Source organism: Pectinophora gossypiella, chromosome 22, assembly GCF_024362695.1.
Source record: "Pectinophora gossypiella chromosome 22, ilPecGoss1.1, whole genome shotgun sequence".
NCBI classification, from domain to species: domain Eukaryota; kingdom Metazoa; phylum Arthropoda; class Insecta; order Lepidoptera; family Gelechiidae; genus Pectinophora; species Pectinophora gossypiella.
In genome coordinates, this window is record NC_065425.1 from 2,326,543 (window position 1) to 2,347,730 (window position 21,188).

Sequence of the window (21,188 nt, forward strand, 5' to 3'; positions counted from 1 at the left end):
TGGATCACATTATGTTGCTACCTATATTGCTTCTCTTTATTTTGATCATAATAATGGTTGCTTCTATGCTGTTCTGGGAGCAAATAAAAAACATAGAACACGTTCAGCTGCTTGTCTTCCCGGGCATGTCGTAAAAACCGACAGAGGGATTGCGTCCTCTAACATGATGGACTAATGTTATGGGCGATAGGCTGATCCCTTATCACCATAAGGTTCATCATATCCATCTTAGGACTTCGTATCAACAGTGGCTGCAAGTTGTCTTTGATTACTTGTGGCTCTGCCCACCCCATTTGGGATTACGGGCGTGAGTTTATGTATGTGTATGTATGTAATGGTAGGAAGATGTAATTGTGCTTGGGTGTAATAAAAAGATTCATCATTTATACCCAAAAACAAATATAAAAGATGCATGTTATGTCTGTCGTTTATGAAATTAGAAGATTAAACGATGAAAAATGTGTACAGAGCCATCTATATTGATTCTAAGGAACGTTGCCCAGAATGTCCCTCATTAGTTCCAGCTTTTAAAAAAATTAACATAACATAAACAGCCTATATACGTCCCACTGCGGCACAGCCCTCCCCTCAATCAACCGGAGAGGGTATGGAGCATAATAGTATTTTATGCAACAGTTGTATAAGAAGGGTCAAAAAATGCGAGTGGCGTGAGTTGCGATGTGAGCCTTGGCGAACATCGCAATAAGAGATGCCACGAGCATTTTTTGACCTAGTTATACAACGTTGCATACAATACTTTTTCTACGACGACGTAATTTTAAATGAAACAAAAATTATACAAAGAAAAATTTTATTTATAAAAAATATTTTCCAACGCGCGGGAAAATGGCGGCAAATGTATACTTTTTTTTTTATAGTATATCTATGGCACCAAACAAAGTAAAGGTGCCAGTTTCCAGGTCAAAAAAAAAAAAAAACAACAACAATGCTTTTTTGGCGACATTATAGTACAGTTACACTTTGTAAACAATGCTTTTATAGGCCATAGAGCGTACACTTTTTCAAAGAGTTTAATTATGTATGTACTTATATTAGACTTTTTGGTTATTTAAATGCCAGATTAAAGTAGAGGAGTAGAAAATAGTATTTTATGCAACAGTTGTATAAGAAGGGTCAAAAAATGCGAGTGGCGTGAGTTGCGATGTGAGCCTTGGCGAACATCGCAATAAGAGACGCCACGAGCATTTTTTGACCTAGTTATACAACGTTGCATACAATACTTTTTCTACGACGACGTAATTTTAAATGAAACAAAAATTATACAAAGAAAAATTTTATTTATAAAAATTATTTTCCAACGCGCGGGAAAATGGCGGCAAATGTATACTTTTTTTTATAGTATATCTATGACACCAAACAAAGTAAAGGTGCCAGTTACCAGGTCAAAAAAAAAAAAACAACAACAATGCTTTTTTGGCGACATTATAGTACAGTTACACTTTGTAAACAATGCTTTTATAGGCCATAGAGCGTACACTTTTTCAAAGAGTTTAATTATGTATGTACTTATATTAGACTTTTTGGTTGTTTAAATGCCAGATTAAAGTAGAGGAGTAGAAAAAAACATTAAAAACATTGTTAAATCAAATAGTCTTAAATTCTTTCTTGAGTGAGAATTCACGCAATATATTTTGCGGCAACCTAGTAAGGTAGGTACGAAATATTTATGAATCCTTATAGAAATATTTCAATATAACCTAACCGCTTGAGAGCAAAACGAAATTTAAACCGAAAGAGGTCCAAAGGCTTCGGCACACCGAACGCAGGTCAGAAGTAGAGCAGAAACTTCACGTGGCACTTTCGTTACGACCTCGTTCAGCATTTTAAATTTTCGGGCAATATTCTTTGCGTGATTAAAATTGTGTTTTCAATCAATCAATCAATCGTTTATGATTGTAGCACTGAAAACCTTCTGGCAGATTATCAAAGGTTTTCATGATTACTCTTAAATCTGTTCGTCTACATATTTGTTTGATTGCGATTCTTCGAATTTCGCCATTTGTCTCCATCCTACAAGCTTGCTCCTGCCATTTTCCAAATAAACAATTAGATATCGCCATTTCATTGTTTATCAGGGGAACCAGCCCACTGCATTTCGGAGTTTTTCTCGCGCACAGGTAAAGCGCTTTGAACGACAAATATCTAAAGTGATTTATGCAATACATAAACATGAACTCTGCTCTCTCTCTCTTTCTCTCTGTTTTGAAATGTACGCGACGTTAAGCCATTCGCCGTAAAGAGACTCGCCGTAGCGGGAATCGTCGTTCGGGAAGTCGCTGTCAACGCCATAATTCTATTGAGTTGTCGCGACACACTTCATATTATTATAATTTATTCTTCATTATTATTTTTTTATTTCAATCAGGCAACTAAGGCACATACAATATATAACTTCACCAAAAAATACATATCGTCACTGAATAGGTTAAATTACGTAAGCCCCAAAATGCCATTTCAAGAAAAAGCCGCTTAAAGTATTTTTTTCGTTTTTTATCATAACTCCTTACCCATTTATCCAATTTTGATGACGTAAACGTAAGATTACATAGTTTTTCATTTTCTTCGTCTAGCAATAACATATTATTATTATAACATGGACTGCAATTTTAGGATATTTTCATATATTTATAATTCGTCTTCGCCTCCCTGAAGCGTCGGTTCACCACTCTCATTTGTGTTCAACTAAAAACGAGTTTCATTGTTTAATTAAACAATAATAATTTGCAATATTTTTTTAAACTGTATGAGCCGTGGTAGCCCAGTTGGCAGAACGCTTGGCTTGTTGCCAGTAGGCACCCTCAGGCCTGTTGTCTTAAACGTTGTACCGGGCGAGAGCCTTCAGCGCTCCCCATTTTTCCGGCCAAGTAGTTAATGCCATCTGCGGCAAATCTACAATAAGTCACAGCAAAAAAAATTGTTAGGTGTTTCCATTTATTTTGATGATAAGTGTAGTTTCTTGTATTATAACTTGCGCGGACTTGCTCTCGAGGGCACGCTCTTAGATACCTAGTTATATATTTTGCACTACATAATAAATACTAACATATGAGAATACATACATACACACACACGAATATCTTTCATTTTATTTATTTTTTTATTAAAAATATATTTTGAATTTTCTAATTAAGTATATAAGTATTCTTAATTAGAAAATTCAAAATGCGCTTATAATTCGTGTCCATTTTTTGTTTAAAGTGTTCCCTAATTACCTTACCGGTTCCAACCAAAAATCAGCGCCATAGTGCAGGCTACGGCATTATGCTGAGGAGGAACCGTTCCGGCATACATTTATAATTGCATTATGTTTTGTAATATGTGAAGACATTAGTATGTCGGATAAATATTTTTTCTTTCTTACTTTCTTTTTTTCTGTCAAACTGTGATACGTCTGGCCTACTTTTAGTGTGTCTAAGTCTTTACAAAATTGAAAGTACTCGCATGCTTTCATGGAAATTTCGACACGAGAGTTTCATTATAAAAGCTTGCCTTAGGTAAGTATATTAATGTTGAACCAGAATAATGTATCAGAATAAATCTAAATTGGAATTTTAAGTAGGTATTCGTGAATATGAAGTCTTAAGACTTATTTCGCAATTTATAAAGGTGAAGCGTTTTCTATTAACATTGTTACCAAGGCGATTTCAAGTCTCATGTTAAGAATTTAGGGAGTTTAGATTCCAAGTGGAGACACGTCTAAAAAAGTCACCAGTTTTTCTGAAAAAATAAGATAATTTCTTTGGAAGACACGTTAAACTGTTACTCCCGGCTACTACCTTCTGTCTTCTTGTATCGTGTGGGTTGTGAGTGTGAGGCGGAGCACCAACCTCATCAACCCTGGTGTCAGGGTTACTATTGACCCGCCAAAGGTCCCTGACATGGCTCATGAAACGACTACTTACTTACATCAGTAAGTAGTAACCGGGACCAACGGCTTAACGTGCCTTCCGAAGCACGGATCATCTTACTTTCGGACAATCTGGTGACCAGCCTGTAATGTCCTTACCTAACTAGGGACCACAAAGTGATTTTTGTGATATATCCCCACCGGGAATCGAACCCAGGACCTCCGGATGAGCCCAACGCTCAACCACTGTACCGTCGCTTTGTCGATTGGTGCTAATATGGTGAACTGAAATAAATTATGTCGTTCTGTCAAAATACGAACAAAATCACGTGGCACGCATGTTAGAGAAAAAACTATCTTAATCGATTTCGACAAAATGTATTGAATCGATCGATAATTTTATGACGTTGCGCATGGTAACTCTGCAGGAACATCATCATCAGCCGTATGACGCCCACTGCTGGGCATAGGTCTCCCCCAAGGATTTTCACGACGATCGGTCCTATTTATTTATATATTTTTTTATATATTCATTCGGTCCCAGTGTAACAAGTATACTAGAGGCGGTTGTATAGTATATTTTTCCGAGTCGCGCCCCTATAAAGATCACGACCGCAAATTCATATATATCTTTTTACCGAATTCAAAAAAAGAGGAGGTTCTCAATTCGACCGTATATATTTTTTTGTTTTTATATATATTCATTCGGTCCCAGTGCAGCTTGAAAACTACAAATATATAAGAGGCGGTTATATGTTATATTTTTCCGATTCCCTCCCCTATAAAGATCACGACCGCAAATTCATATATATCTTTTTACCGACTTCAAAAAAAGAGGAGGTTCTCAATTCGACCGTATATATTTTTTTGTTTTTATATATATTCATTCGGTCCCAGTGCAGCTTGAAAACTACAAATATATAAGAGGCGGTTATATGTTATATTTTTCCGATTCCCTCCCCTATAAAGATCACGACCGCAAATTCATGTATGAAAGATCAAAGTGACATGTTATGAAAAGAAAAAAAATATATATCACCGTTTTACACGTTCAACGGTATTGATATTTTTTTCAATTGTAAACGACTCTTTTCATAATCAATCATGAATATAAGCTTTTCATGTTTTATTATTATCTTCTCATCCAAAAATATTTAAATGTGGGCATATAAATTACGCCATTTATCACGTTTGTGACAACATTAGTTGACGTTCAACATAATAGAAGGCTATGACTGTTAGTTTTTAACGTGTGGTGGCTGTGGTGGTGGCTTGAGGAGCTCGCTGTCACAGCGGTAAACGCGCACGGTCTGCGATTGTTGAAGTTAAGCAACTTTCGCAAAGGCCGGTCATAGGATGGGTGACCACAAAAAAAAAGTTTTCATCTCGAGCTCCTCCGTGCTTCGGAAGGCACGTTAAGCCGTTGGTCCCGGCCGCATTAGCAGTCGTTAATAACCATCAATCCGCAACTGGGCCCGCGTGGTGGGACCACGAAGGCCCGTGCCCCGGCGGTGGGGACGTTAATGGGCTGATGATGATGAGGTGGCTTCATGGTACATGAAAACCAAGTATGAACAGGTCAAGGGTGAATAGGCATTTTCTGGGTAAGCTCGTTCCACCGTCGATCTCTTCTTCTCCTCATGGAAGAACAAAGTCAAGAGCAAACATCCTAAAAAATCCTTATTAAAAAAACAAAAAAAAAGCATCTTAATTCCTTAAAAAACCGCTATTGCTAGCCGTTTGATGACATAAGTAACATTAAATTGGTATCTACAACATTCCAAGGACGTAAATTTTAATATTGAAAATTAAGTGAATTAGGTCGTGTAGTGCCCACCCTGTACAAGTACATATAGCTAGCCATACAAGTAGGTATGGGTGTTAGTGACACCGTAACGAATACTGAGCGGGATGGTTCAGACCATGATTCTGAGTTAAAATATATAAATGGAATTTCCTGTCGGAAAATTCATGAAAATTTTCTATTTCATAGTTTTGCGACGGAAAATTCCATTTGATATCAACTCAGAATCATAGTCTGAATCATCCTTAAAAGTTGTCGTTACGATGTCACTAGCACCCTGTATGCCTATTGAAATGATCATAAATCTGTTAAACCCAAACATTTTGTATTTCAGAAACCTCATTCATATTCATTCTTCGGCAGCAGTGATACGGGAGACTTCAGTTCTGACTACGGGAACAGCTACTCGTACTCAACGGGTGGTGGCTATTCCAAGGACTGGGCTTTAAATCGGGCCTATACCATGCCTAAAAACAGGCCTACTCCTGCGCCTATGTACATCACTGCGCCGGGCGGTGCTGCCTAGGTAAAGCTAGAACGCTTTTTTTAATTTATTTTTTTAATATAGTACTTAACTGTGTTTAAGGAGAAGTCACAAAGAGACAAGATTGAATCTTTCCTCTTTGTGAGGTTCCTTAATTGTTTAAGTAATTTAGGTAATGGTCGAATATTGTTTGGTGATTAATAGAAGGGAATTGAATCTGATTTTTAATAAGTAGGGATTTACATTATTTTATGTGGTGTGGTACCTACTTCTTTCTAATATGTATCTACTAAAGTAACGATTTTTCGCATTTCTATGTACTTACTTACATACATAAACTCACGCCTATTTCCCACCGGGGTAAGCAGAGACTATAGAATTCCATTTGCTTCGATCCTGACACACTTCTCTTGCTTCCTCCACATTCATCAATCGCTTCATACACGCACGCCGGTTCAGAGTAGATCGTATTGAACCTTTTCTAAGGACATCTCCAATTTCTCCAATTTTCATCTCCAATCTTCCAATGTACTTATATAAAATTTATATTTTTTAAGTGATACAATTATATATTTTTTAATTATTATTATTTTATAAAATTTCTTACTTCTTTCTTAAGCATTTGAACTAATTGAGAACTTGTTTCAATTCTAAAAACAAACTTTTGTTTAGGTGTGTATAAATTCGAATTAGCATTTCCCTTTTATTAGCTACCACAATAGGTACGAAATTGTTTAAAATCTTCAACGTTTTTATTGTAAAAACTTATAATATTCGACTACGTAATATTCGACTGTGTTCATTTAAAATTAAGTTCACGATTATTTATTTCAAATCACTAAAATAGGTAACGTATAATTTCGTATTTTATACATTATATTTATTTAATATATTGTTGATGTCCATATTAATTATTATAAAATTATTGAATATTATTATTAAACTCTTGTAAAAATATATTATATTTCTAATAATTATAAACATATTTGTATAAAATTATAATTGATTATTATTGATTGTTAGTATTATTATTTATTATTTTATTAGCTTTGTATCTAATCTAATCTACCTACAAAATCCCACTGCTGGGCAAATGCCTCCCCTTCCTTTTTCCATTTGTATCACGTCGCCATCTCTTTTATATTTAGATTTTTTTATTTATTTTTTTATTATATATGTAGATTTTTCTATTTAATTGTATTTATATTACACCAAAAAGTACAAATATTCGCGCAATATTTTTTATTGGTAATAACTTTTTTATCAAATGCATTTACCTAATGTGACTGATAAAAGTTTAGCATTAAGGTTATTTATTTATTAATTTATTTCTAGTGTTAAGCCATAATCTTAAGTTTCTAAATTATTCAAGTACCTACTATGTTTTTAAAGAATATTAATTTATTGATTTTGTAATAAACGTTTTTGTAACAAATTGTCGTTTTTGTTCATATTTTTTTCCATTAGTATCTGACAACGGCCAACAACGTATAAGTAGGTAGGCGATGGGTTAGGAACTTGTCATATTGTTAGGAACAGGTTTTAAGAAACATAATTATTTTACATACATAGTTTTAAGTTTACGCGGTTATTATCATAATTAAAACACATAATAACGGGTTCTTACCGCGTTTAAAATAGGGATATGAGACTGCCGATTTTTAAACACGGTAAGAACCCGTTATTATGTGTTTTAATTAAAATAATTACATGTCATTATTTCAATACTTATACAGGTGGTCTGAATGTTGACTTTAAAAACGAACAATGAGAGACTTTCCAGGCTATGTTCTCCAAAGAAACTGTAGATGGCGCTGCACAGTCTTGTCTTTGTTTAACCTTCTTATTTGATAGATAACAGACATATGCATATTTTATCTTTGTTTTTGAGTCAATGACCCTTGTTATTACACCTAGGCAAATCTCAACCCATTATTATTCTGATCAAAATAATAATATAATTATATACGTATCTGATCCAAACAATTTATTTTTATATATGCCTTTGCCACTGCATTATATTTTGTTATAATTACGTACTCCGATTAATGAGAAAATAGATAATTATCACGTTAAATCTGAACAGCGCCATTTATATTGTTTTTGGGGTAGGTAGCATGGAAAAACCCTCATTACCTTGTCTTGATGTTTCAATGATAATTCTTACACTAGGGTTAAACGCGCACGTTAACAGAAAACTTATATCCCTTTATTCAAATATACTTATAAGCTCGTATTTCTAAGAACATCAAAGACGGAGCTTCAGACATGTTATATTGTTTGTCTGACGAAACATTTTCAGAAATATCAATACATGTTTTGTTTATCCAGGATTCCAGACTTATGTCGTAAAATTTATGGCTTCACCGGATTAAAGGAATAAATAACAAACAAGTACATGAATACTAGAGTTTCTAGATACCATCATCATCATCATCATCAGCCCATTAACGTCCCCAATGCTGGGGCACGGGCCTTCCCTATGGATGGATAGGGAGATCGGGCCTTAAACCATCACGCGGGCCCAGTGCGGATTGGTGGTTATTAACGACTGCTAATGCAGCCGGGACCAACGGCTTAACGTGTCTTCCGAAGCACGGAGGAGCTCGAGATGAAAACTTTTTTTTGTGGTCACCCATCCTATGACCGGCCTTTGCGATAGTTGCTTCACTTCAACAATCGTAGACCGAGCGCGTTAACCGCTGCGCCACCGGGCTCCTATATATAGGTACCATACAGTAACACATAACATAACCTCATGACTATATCTTGGGTAGTCAAGAGGTACATCCATCGCAAGATGAACTCACCCATGTATGATACCCATTTGACGGCGAGGGAAGATATGTTAGCTAATGGTACAGCTCGACGATGATCCGACAACGTTATGTTGGAAGTTGTATATATGCGTCCTGCTCTGTAAACTTCGAAATCAATCGCGTTTCACGACTGCTTGAAGACTGCATTATTGAACGTGGCGCCATCTGTTGCATGTGGGCAGAACTAGCTGGCCAACAGTACCATGTATCATAATTAGTGACCCGTATTACCGTCTACAATGGTAGATCCAACCGTGTTAGTGAAAACTATACCCGATAGTATGAAATGAATTATATTATGTTTACATATTAGGTTTGATTACAATCTGAATTCTTAGAAATTTAATTATTTCGTCAAATTGTTTCCAATTAGACGTCAAAAGTTACATACATAAACTCATGCATTCACGCACGGGTAAGCAGAGACTATGGAATTTCATTTGCTTCGATCGTGACACACATCTCTTGCTTCCTCCACATTCATCAATCGTTTCGTTCACGCATGCCGGTTCAGAGTAGATCGTACTGCAACTTTTCTAAGGACATCTCCAATTTGGTGAATGTACGTCCTTCTAGGTCTTCTTCTGCCAGTTCTACCACCAACCTTGGCGTTATAATTCTGCTCTTTCGTGATCCAATTATCCTACACTAGTATACTAAATTATTATACTTCAAAATGTATTTCCATGAAAGTGTGGTGGTGATTATATTCCTTCAAAATTAGGTACAACGACTGTCATGTTACCTGGTAAATTATCTTTTGTAACTATATTTTTTTTGGTGCAATAAAGTATATTTATAATTAGTTTCAATTTTTTTTAGACTATTGTCTAACGCATCTGTATGATAATTAAAACACATAATAACGGGTTCTTACCGCGTTTAAATGGGGATTTAAACCCCCATTTAAACGCGGTAAGAACCCGTTATTATGTGTTTTAATTATGATAATAACCGCGTAAACTTAAAACATCTGTATGATGTATAATTAACATTACGAATAAATGATTTTAATTTTTAATTTGAAAGACTCAAGATACAATTATGAATACATACCTAAGTATAACATACCTAAGACAGTAAGATAGTATATTCCCATCTCTGTATCTAGCGTTATCACATTTTCACTGGGTCGGATTAACTAACCTAAATATTTGACAGGTCCGTTTTTTTACAGAAGCCATCTTCGAACTCGAAGGGAAATTCAGCCCAATTACTGATTACATCAGATACCTATGAAAATTCAATTCACCAGAGAACTCACCCTTCGCGATAATTTCCTTCACTGCTGATCACAATGACGTGATAATCATTTATGAGTTTAAATCTTTCCAAAACTCTGCTATCTTGTTATTTAATTCCAAATGCCACTTACTCTCTGCGTATTCTAGAGTCTCTATAGTCTACGAGACGAGCTTTTACGACGGATATCGTAAAAACACTTTATTGCTACAGCCTTAAGGGCGATTTTATTGAATTGTGCAGCAATGTAATTTAATCCTATAGTTGAGAGAGCGTGCTGCCGTAAGTCAAAAATGGGTTAATAAAAAAATATAATAACTTGAATTATAAATTGTCAGGGTTAGGGTTAAACAGCTCAGGGGGTTTAGCGTTGAGGTTGCAGAGAAATAATAAATCACCACAATATCACAAATACAATAGTTATAATATAGAAGTGATAATTAGTATACACGTTAGTCAATGGAAAAATAGTATGTAAAATTCAAGTCTTTATTCAATAGGTAACATACGAGTAGTTACACTTTGAATCGTCAATTTTTACATAACGAACGTCTCATCCGGCTAAAACTACTGCAGCTTCTCACAACCTGTATAGCCGGGGAAAAGAAGCTACAAGAAAAACCTCGGCACAGGGCCCTAGACGTTCTTAAAAAAAAAAAAAAACAAAATATTGTTATACAATTGAATAATTTAGCTGCCTAATATCAGTTCTCAGACAGTTAATCCTATGCATTCATATCTTCTAAATAATAAATGAAAATAGAACATGCCATGGTCATACATGTTAATGCAAATAAAATATTTTTATTTTTTTATTTTTATACATTGTCACAAAAACATAGCAATTTAAATAAATAAAACAGCCAGCAAGAAACCTTGCTTTTGGTATAAACCACAATATAAATTAACACAGTGAATCATCTCCATAGGGACCCAACCCGTATTTCACTGTCCGCTTCCTATCAAGTTTGGTTGTTTATAGAAGCGACTGTCTGACCTTCCAACCCGCGGAGGGACAACCCGTAAAAAATCTACAGGAATGTGGGTTTCCTCACGATGTTTTCGTTCACCGAGAATCATTCTGTTTAGGCCCGTGCTAGGATTCAATTCTGTGACTTAACAGTAAGAGTCAAGCGTTTTTCCAATCTAACTACCACGGCTCTTAAAATTGTCAGCGTAAATGGCATCTAAAAACATACAAGGACAATAACTCGTATAAAATAGAGTATTTAATTATACACCACACTGATTACCCGAGTTGGAAGGTCAGACAGGCGCTTGTGTAAAAACCGGACCTGACGAATCTTCAGGTTAGGTAAGCGGATCTTTGAAAATCGGGATAATGCTAAGGAGATGATGATGGCACCATACTGATTACTATTTAGATCATCAGATGTATTATTGACGGGAGTTGTCAAGCGCAAGCGTTTCCTCTGCCGAAAACTTGAACTTTTTATATCCAGGCGGAGGATTCTGAGCTTCTTTATATAAGTGGTGCATGTTCGCCTCGAAATGTTCGTGTACGCGGTGGCGTCCGGAAGGCGGGTCGCACCTTTCCCTCAAAAATGTGCGAAGGGAGCGATGGCTGGCTTTCGCGTCAACTCGTGATCGGGTGCTGCGTATGTGGACAGGCCTGCTTCTGTCAGGGAGCTCATAAAACACTGTTTCTGTGATAAAGTCACATACACTCTTTATGTTTCACTTTCCTTCCACCGACTGTAATTGGAATACCATTGTATTTAAGTCTATAAATGTAATACAAACTGGATTTAAAAAAAGAAAAGAAAGGAAAACATGAAACAGTAGGACTACGGCCCTATGCTGGGAGGTTTTCTGGCCACGTCTTTCCCTCAGCGTTACAGATTCCGATGTGGTAGTAGTATTACAGCTAGTTACATATGTAATTTAATTTTTTGACGTTCAAAAAGCGCTAACTTTGTAAGCCAATTTTGAAAAATAAATATTTTTTGAATTTTGAACAATTGGTTCGTGTTTAGTTATTTTTGAGACTTTTTTGTTTTTGAGGTTGATTGTTTCTCATAGGTGTGCGGCTCTGAGTAGCTGTGCTGTACGTGTATACCTCACCTCCCGCAAAAAGTAGCAGAACCAAAAAATACTAAAGCTAGTCAAAAGCAACTCGCATTAACATTTATCGGAGCTACTAACTGGCAGTCACAAACGCGTAATTACATGATTTACAAACCTTTATAAACAAATATATGGTTTCATTACACGAATTCAAAGCGTTTCAATCTATTTTGGAGTTCCTTTGAAATTGAATCCCTGTGCGAGTCAAATCTTTGATCTGGTTCAAATGGTGTTATTCGCTCTTTCAACTGTTATGGTAAGTACACTTTGATAATTTGTAATGTAATGAAACAACAACGTATATTATGAGGTGTTGAGGGACCTAATCACGCCAGTATTCACATAGGGATGTCATCATCTCCCTAGCATTATCCTGTTTTTCACAGGGCCCGCTTACCTAAACTAAAAATTTGACAGGTCCGGTTTCTAAGAGAAGCGACTGCATGTCACACCTTCCAACCTGCGAAGGGCAAACCAGCCATTAACCGGGCGCGAACCTCGGCTCAGGGCGTCGTCTGAGAGGAAGAGTATTTGAAAGAATTAATCAACCGTAGCGGGTGGATTGGTCGATGTACTGCGGAACGGAAGGCGATTGGGGTAACCAGCGTTCTACACGCCCTATCTATGGAGTAATGAAAATGGAAGCGATTGCTCCACTGACAAGCGATAAATATAACCAAGGCAGCATGTGTAGATGGATAGTACTTAGAACTTTGAAAGTAAACAGTTTCTAGATTTATCGGATAAGTTTCAGTCGGTAGTTACGTAGACCGAAATGCAAATTAATATTAAACTTGTACATCATCATCTCTCTAGCGTTATCCCGTTTCTCACAGGGTCCGCTTACCTAACCCGAAGATTAGACAGGTCCGGTTTTTTATAGAAGCGACTGCCTGTCTGACCTTCAAACCCAGCTCAGGTCGCATACCTCCGAAACGTATTTCCCCAGTATGTTGGTTTCCTCACATTTTCCTTCTCAATTTATGATCCAAACATGAATTCTAAAAACATGCAGGATTAGAACGTCCGACCTTATAGTGGGAGTCAAACGTTCTTCCAACTGGTCTATCACGGCTAAACGTATAAAGGTAAACAAAATAAATGTGAAAAGGCAATGTTGTTTTTTCAAATGAATTGCTTCTATGTGACCTTTGTTACACTTCTTTAATTTTCAATCTAGCAACACAATAAAACAACAAATAGAGTGGATTGCACAGATTGATCCGTTGGGGTAATGTACCTGCGTAGTCGACGATTCGATCAGTAGATTGAACGGAGGAGGACGCACTTACCATACCTAGTACTTGGGCCGGACTTAGAGGCTCAGACTTCCTAAGGACTTAGAGACTTTCTAAGGTACGTTATGCCGTTGGTCCCGGTTACTATTTACCTACGTAAGTAGTCGTTATATGAGCCATAGGGCCTTTGGCGGCTCAATAATAACCCTGACACCAGGGTTGATGGGGTTGGTAAATGATAATCTACTTCAGAACCCGCACGATAGAAGAAGAGAGAGAAGAGAGGCTCAGACGGATTACTTTATATTTTTATTCAATAGTTTATTGTAGTATTGTAGTGGTTCATGTCAGCTACAAGGAAAGAGAGGAAGGGGAAGCCCAAGAAGAGCTAACATGGAACTGATTAAAGAGAAGGTGAACGTCGTGTCTTATGAGGAGGTAAAGGAATTGGTCTTTGATAGACAACAATGGAGAATGCTACACCGACCATTGGCGGCTCAATAGTAACCCTGACATCAGGGTTGATGAGGTTGGTAATCCACCTCTCAATCAACACGAGAGAAGAAGAAAAATTTATTGTACACAGGAACAAAGACAAATTGACTATATACAAAACAAAAGGTTCAGCTTAGTTCTAATAGAAATATCTTTCAGCAGAGCGGGAAAGATACAAGCTAAAACCAGAAGATGGCAGATAAGTAGGCTGAATAGAAGAAACCTCTTTTTTTAGTAATATAGGCTCACGTTTGACCACAATCTCACTTGATGATAAGTAACGATGTGGTCTAGGGTGAATCACGCTTACCTAGCAAATACTTACTCACTCTAGCCTTGAAGACTCCCAGATTATACCGAGTTGGAAAAACAGACGACGGCAGACAGTTCCAATCCTTCGCTGTAAGTAAAATTGTAAAACTAGTAAAAAAGAAAAATAGGTAAAGAAAATGTTGATTATATTGTATACTGCCGTATACACACAATAGTCAAACTGTTACAGATATATTAGAATAAGAAACTAGACCTAAGATCAAACATGACTGGCAACTGTTTTAGCATGTAAGAACACATTGTATGTTGCAATAAAAATTATAAAAATACAATAAAGGAAACCCCTGTGTCCAGTGTCCACCTCCTAGAAATAAACAGTAGAGTAGGGAATTAGGAATGACAAGAATGAAAGACGATGAATGAAAGTGCGAGAGGCATACAAGCGAGAACTGGAATGGTAATAGAGGACTGGAATGGATGTGTTCTGAGCGTAGGGCCCTATTGCGGGCAAGATAGAGATAAGACCCTAAGATTGATATCATTATAGAGCCTTAGAAAGTTCCTGCCTATCCTGTGTGGCAGAGGTACTAGTAAAAAAAAATCCTTCGCTGTTCGCATCAGGAAGGAAGAGGCAAAACGTTTAGTGCGGATTGGTGGTATTTCCACATGACGACCCGATTACTCTAGCCATAGAGGCAGCCAATCACCTCGCGACACTAAACACTTCAGGAACCTGATACCGACCCCACCGGCGTGGCCGACGATTTCCCTCAATCAGCGCTTATCGCTATCGACCCGTATATTGATTTCTTTTTTCAGTTTACTTTTCTAATGGGTACCTAAATCCGGTGCTGGCTATTACCAACGAGATTAAATGGACACTCCACTAAGGCCATTGTAACCTTGTAGCTCTGTTTATACTCACATGAAATAAACGATTCAAGGGGACATAACAGAGCATCACGCCTGTATCCCCAAAAGGCTAAGCAGAGTTGTATAGCATACAGGGTGTTAGAGAATACTGAAGGGAATGGTACAGACCATGATCCTGTGGTGATATGAAGTGGAATTTTCAGTCGCAAAATTCATGTTTTTTTTGTGTTTTTTAATTATTTTTAATTCTATAATATTGCGATGGAAAATTCCACTTATAGAAAGTCAGAATAATGAGCTAAATCACCACCCTCAGTATTAGTTATGATGTCACTTACACCCTATACAAGTACATACAAGTAGCCATACAAGTACATAGGATGTTAGTCACACCGTAACAAATACCATGATTCTGAATTGATAAAATCAAGTGGAATTTCCCGTCGGGAAATTAATGAAAATTTTGGTGTTTTTTCAATTATTTACAATTTCGCTTTTGCGACGGGAAATTTTGCTTGATATCAACACAGAATCATGGGCTGAATCATCCCTCAAAGTTTTCGTTACTATGTCACTAACGATGTATACACTCACTCCTCGCAAGCTATGTTTGAGCCCCCTGTAATAGGGGGCGAGCCTAATGCCATATACGTCAAAACACGAAATTACCATTGAATTTTTATGAAAAAGCAACCTGTGAAGTCATAGAAAAACGTGACAAAATGTCGACTTATTGTTACATTTTTCCTTATTATAATTCATAAATAAGTTAAAAAAAAAAACAAAGAAATCGTTTTTTGTCATCTTTAGTAATCAGTCTTTATTTAGTAATCAGAGTTTCATAATTTGTAACCTACGAAACTACTCAATTTTCGTGTTTTGACATTTAGTAAAAAGAAACTGATTTGACTAGTTGGAAACTTGCCTAAAGAATCTAACAGAAAAGAGCCCAGTTTAGAAAATTTCTGCTTCAGTAGCCACTGAAGCAGTCCGTGTTTTGAATTTCATGTTGAACCAAGTAAAGTTCTGTAGTTTGAAACACGAAACGTTTATGGCTATAGTGTAAAATGTTTATAACAGTTGAGTTTATGTTTGTTTTAACTGCTTATTTGTTAACTGCTGAAGTCATATGAGTATTTGTAGGTTTTGTTATGACTTTAGTTCCCGTTGGAGATGTTACTTGATACATGGTGGCAATAACCTCGAATAGATTGTTATAAATGAAAAAGAAAATGAAACCAACGAAAATAAAAATGTTATTAACGAAAATTCTTTTATAAAACAACTAATATAACAATAAAACAACTAAAGCTACTACTTATTACTAAAAGCTATCACACAGTTACCTAATAAAGAATACATTAAAGTAGAAAATGATATAATAAATGATCCAATACAAATAGCTGAAACAATAAATGCAAATCTCATTACATCAACTCATCATCATACATCACACACTAGCAAACAACATCTGAATCAAAAAATAAAATACTATCCTCATTCAATGTTTTTGAGACCCGTGACTGACATGGAAGTTTATAAGGAGGTTATGTCTCTAAATAATACAAATTCTGAAGGATTTGATGGGATTAGCACTAAAATAATTAAAATTACGTTACATAATTTGCTTCCTATTCTTACGCACCTGATTAATTTGTCATTTGAGACGGGAATCTTTCCTGAACGCCTCAAGCTATCCATCATTAAGCCCCTGTTTAAGAAAGGTGACAGAAGCGACGTGAACAATTATCGCCCTATTGCTTTAATCCCTATATTTTCCAAAATCTTCGAAAAGTGCATGTATAAACAACTAGTCAATTTCTGTGATAAATTTAAATTAATTTGTGCTGAACAATTCGGTTTCCAAAAAAACAAGTCGACTACACTTGCAACCTTTGCCCTTTTAAAAGAAATCTTAAGTAATATTAATAAAAAGAAATTAACCACTGTTCTGTTCTTTGACCTAAGTAAAGCCTTTGATTTTGTTGACCATAACTTACTTATACAAAAAATCCAAGCATTAGGTGTAAGGGGTATTCCTCTGGAATGGATTAGGTCCTATCTAAGTGATAGAAAACAACAAGTCTCAGTGATGAAAATTAATAGTAAAAAAGAGGCTACTACTTATTTGTCAGACTGCCGGTTCAATAGATATGGGGTGCCTCAAGGCAGCGTGCTAGGGCCCCTTCTGTTTCTTATATATGTAAACAATATCGTCGACGTTACGCATCATAAGTGTGTAATGTTCGCTGATGACATTTCTATAATAGTTACTTCCAGAAATGACATTGATAATAATACAATAAAAATACACGAAAATGATATAAACAATACAATAGTTAATATAATTACTTGGCTTAATATGAATAATTTACAAATAAATCTAAAGAAAACAAATTATATAAATTTCAATAATAAAATACATCATTTGCAAATTAAGTACAAACATTCCGACATTGACGAGGTAAATGAAACTAAATTTTTAGGCATAACAATCAATAAACAATTAAATTGGGATTCACACATTGCAGAAGTTAGCGAAAGGATCAACAGATTTGCATATGCTATAAAATGCTTAAAAACACTAACAAATAAATCTACGGCCTTAATTGCATACCACGCTCACGTTGTATCTATCATGCGATATGGACTACTTGTCTGGGGGAATGGTACTAACGTACAGAGAGTCTTCCTTGCACAAAAAAAATGTATACGCGCGATGACTGGAAAGTCAACTCTGGACTCGTGTAAACCTATATTCAAGGATCTTGGTCTACTACCCTTACCGTGTCTATATATATATGACGCCTGCATTTTTGTCAAAAAAAACTTGCATTTATTTATTTCAGCTGCTGATGTAAGCACAAGAAGCCAACGAAATCACCATAGACTGATTTTTTTTGATGTACCATTGACAGAAAAATATAACCGTAATTGTTTGTGTATGTGTATAAGATTATATAATAAATTACCATCTGACATAAAACAATTACCTTTAACTCAATTTAAGACAAAATTGTATAAATGGCTCAATGAAAAAAATTATTATAAAATTGAAGAATTTATGAGATAAAACTGTTTAAGATTACCCGTCGCACTACCAATATTGCATGCCTATTTTTATAAGCAAAACATGATGTACTTATTTACACTTTTTACCATGTTAAAATACCATGTTTTAAGCAAATAAATGATTATGATTATGATTATGATTATGATTAAATAAAAATTATAAATGATAAATTAAAATGAATAATTTTAAATTACATTTTATAAATTAAATCATAATAAACGTTTAAAACAATACTTAAAATATAAGTGCAATAATATTGTTAAAATATAGTAAGTATGATTTTAAATTGTATCACTGACTAATAATTAAGTATTCCCCACCAGTTTTCCTCTCTACCAGTTGCAATGCATAATTATTTATAATCCAAAAAAAAGGAAATCATTAACTTAGACTCTTGCTGCATTCGACTAACTGCTTAAGCTAAACGCATTAAAATATTATATTATCCATATAACCCGACCATACAATTTTCATACTCAAACAGAACTAAAAAAAGGCATAAAGTCAAGTTTTCATATAAGTCATATAACATTAAGTTTACGGTTTTACGACTAAATGTTTTATGTTTATGCAGTTTGAGTAAAAGGTGGATTCATTTTACTTATACCTGGGAGAATATTTTTAATAAAGTTTGTTTTACAGTTTTTGAGGTCTCATAACCATATTATTATAATATAATATAATTATAAAAAGTGTATATTTGCTACTAGCTACTAAAACACCAAATAGCAATTAGTAGGAGGAGTTTGTACTTTACTTCACTTGAGAATCCCGATACTCCTTTCAGTCAAAGTTTGCAATTCGCTCAAAAGGCAAGTTTGCTATTATATTTTTACAGGCGTTAACTTACAAAAATCACTTAAAGGACATAAATAAGAGTACTCTGTTAATCTGTGAGCATATATGAAGCTTTTGCTGAGAATAGAAGGAGCGAAAGTGGTGGCTCAGGACTGTATAACACTTGAAATTCCACTGAATCGTCGTAATTTTAAGGACGGACTTAGTGCGCCCAATCGTTCAAAATACACGTGGACGGCGTCTAAAAATAAAACTTCCAATCATGGACCATCTGGGCACATAAATAAAGGTTCAATTGATAAAGTGTAGATGTTTTAAGAATGTTCTCGAAACTATGAAAGAAAAATCGCCGAAGTTATTGGAAACGATATACACGAAGTGTAGTAGTAGACACTTCAAATGAGCGGCCATAAATACAGGATTTAGCGGAAGCGGGATTCAATATTTTTAATATTCTAGAGGTATAATTGCTCCTGATGTAAGTGCCAGTGGCTGCGAGTTAGTTGTCATGTAATGCCTCTGTGGCCTAGTGGGTTTCGGGTTCGAACGTCGACAAAAGTAATGATGAACAAATTGTCTTAAACTATCACACACATTTCGGAGCTATGGGGAAGTTACAGGATCACCCGATTGTCCGAAAGTAAGATGATCCATACTTCGGAAGACACGTTAGATGTGTTGGCTTCGGCTCCACGCACGTCTTCCGAAAGTCCGAGACTCCATAGGCCCGAGAGATGGAAACGACACACAAATAGTAATATGTTCTTTATTTCAGATTTCACAAGGTCCATAATCATCATCATCATCACCAGCCCATTAACGTCCCCACTGCTGGCGCACGGGCCTTCCCTATGGATGGATAGGAAGATCGGGCCTTAAACCACCACGCGGGCCCAGTGCGGAGTGCGGATTGGAAACATCTCGAGCTCCTCCGTGCTTCGGAAGGCACGTTAAGCCGTTGGTCCCGGCTGCATTAGCAGTCGTTAATAACCACCAATCCGCACTGGGTCCATAATATCGACAAACAAATTAAAAATCCAAATTAAAAAAAACAATGTCAAATTTAAAATTACAATTAAAAAATATAATACACGTATATAAGTCAAGACTTTGGTCCCGGTTACTACTTATATAAGTACGTAGTGACCCATGACCCATGTTGGTCTTCCACTTTCGCAACCCACATGATAGAAGAAACTGTCTTTTGAAGAATATTGGCTTGCCCACCTTAAGGAACTACGGGCGTTCGTTTATGTATGTAAGTTACAAGCTCTTCTCTATGTTTCTGTTTTTCTGTTTCGTTGAGGTGAAGGCCCGACCATTTGCGGCCATAACATATAACTATATCGGAGGTGTGCTGACGTGCAGTGAATGTGGCCGTAATTCACTGCTAAGGTCGGTTACGTCAGCCATATAAGAGCGCATCTTAGGCGTTCCTTGATTGGTGACTTGTCGACATAGTCGAATACTGCTGGAAATATATATATTTAGGTGTGTTACACTAGCTTATAAAAAAAAGTTTTCATCTCGAGCTCCTCCGTGCTTCGGAAGACACGTTAAGCCGTTGGTCCCGGCTGCATTAGCAGTCGTTAATAACCATCAATCCGCACTGGGCCCGCGTGATGGTTTAAGGCCCGATCTCCCTATCCATCTATAGGGAAGGCCCGTGCCCCAGCAGTGGGGACGTTAATGGGCTGATGATGATGACACTAGCTTATAGTTCCTCGCTTGTTTTAGAGCCCCAAACGTGATTCACAACAGCTGTGAAAAACATAAAACAGGGTTGCAGCATTTTGACATCGAACCGCTCGGGTGCCCTTCAAGCAAAACTTTAAATAAATACAAATAATATAATTGTTATTATCTGATGAACGAGATTTTTCAAGCGTTTGTTTACAGAATAGAATGTTTTTGTTTTGTAATGTAGTAAACCCAAAACCACAAAACAAAACAGAAACAGTACCAAACTTCCACTTCTCCTGGCCCATGTAGTTTCTACAGTTTCTGTGGTCCAGTGGTTGAGCGTTGGACTCACGATCCAGAGGCCCCGGGTTCGAATCCCGGTGGGGTCATATCACAAAAATCACTTTGTGATCCCTAGTTTGGTTAGGACATTACAGGCTGATCACCTGA

The 21,188-nt window shown here is 36.2% G+C and overlaps 1 protein-coding gene across 1 annotated transcript in view; it reads left to right on the forward strand.

The window, feature by feature from the left end:
- Positions 1-6,361, forward strand: part of LOC126377186 (uncharacterized) — a 32,956-nt gene extending 26,595 nt beyond the window's left edge. The window contains exon 5 of the mRNA XM_050024881.1: positions 6,007-6,361. Within this exon, the coding sequence (XP_049880838.1) occupies positions 6,007-6,198 (192 nt within the window). The 3' untranslated portion in view covers positions 6,199-6,361. The remainder of the gene's footprint in view (positions 1-6,006) is intronic.
- Positions 6,362-21,188: the final 14,827 nt, after the last annotated feature.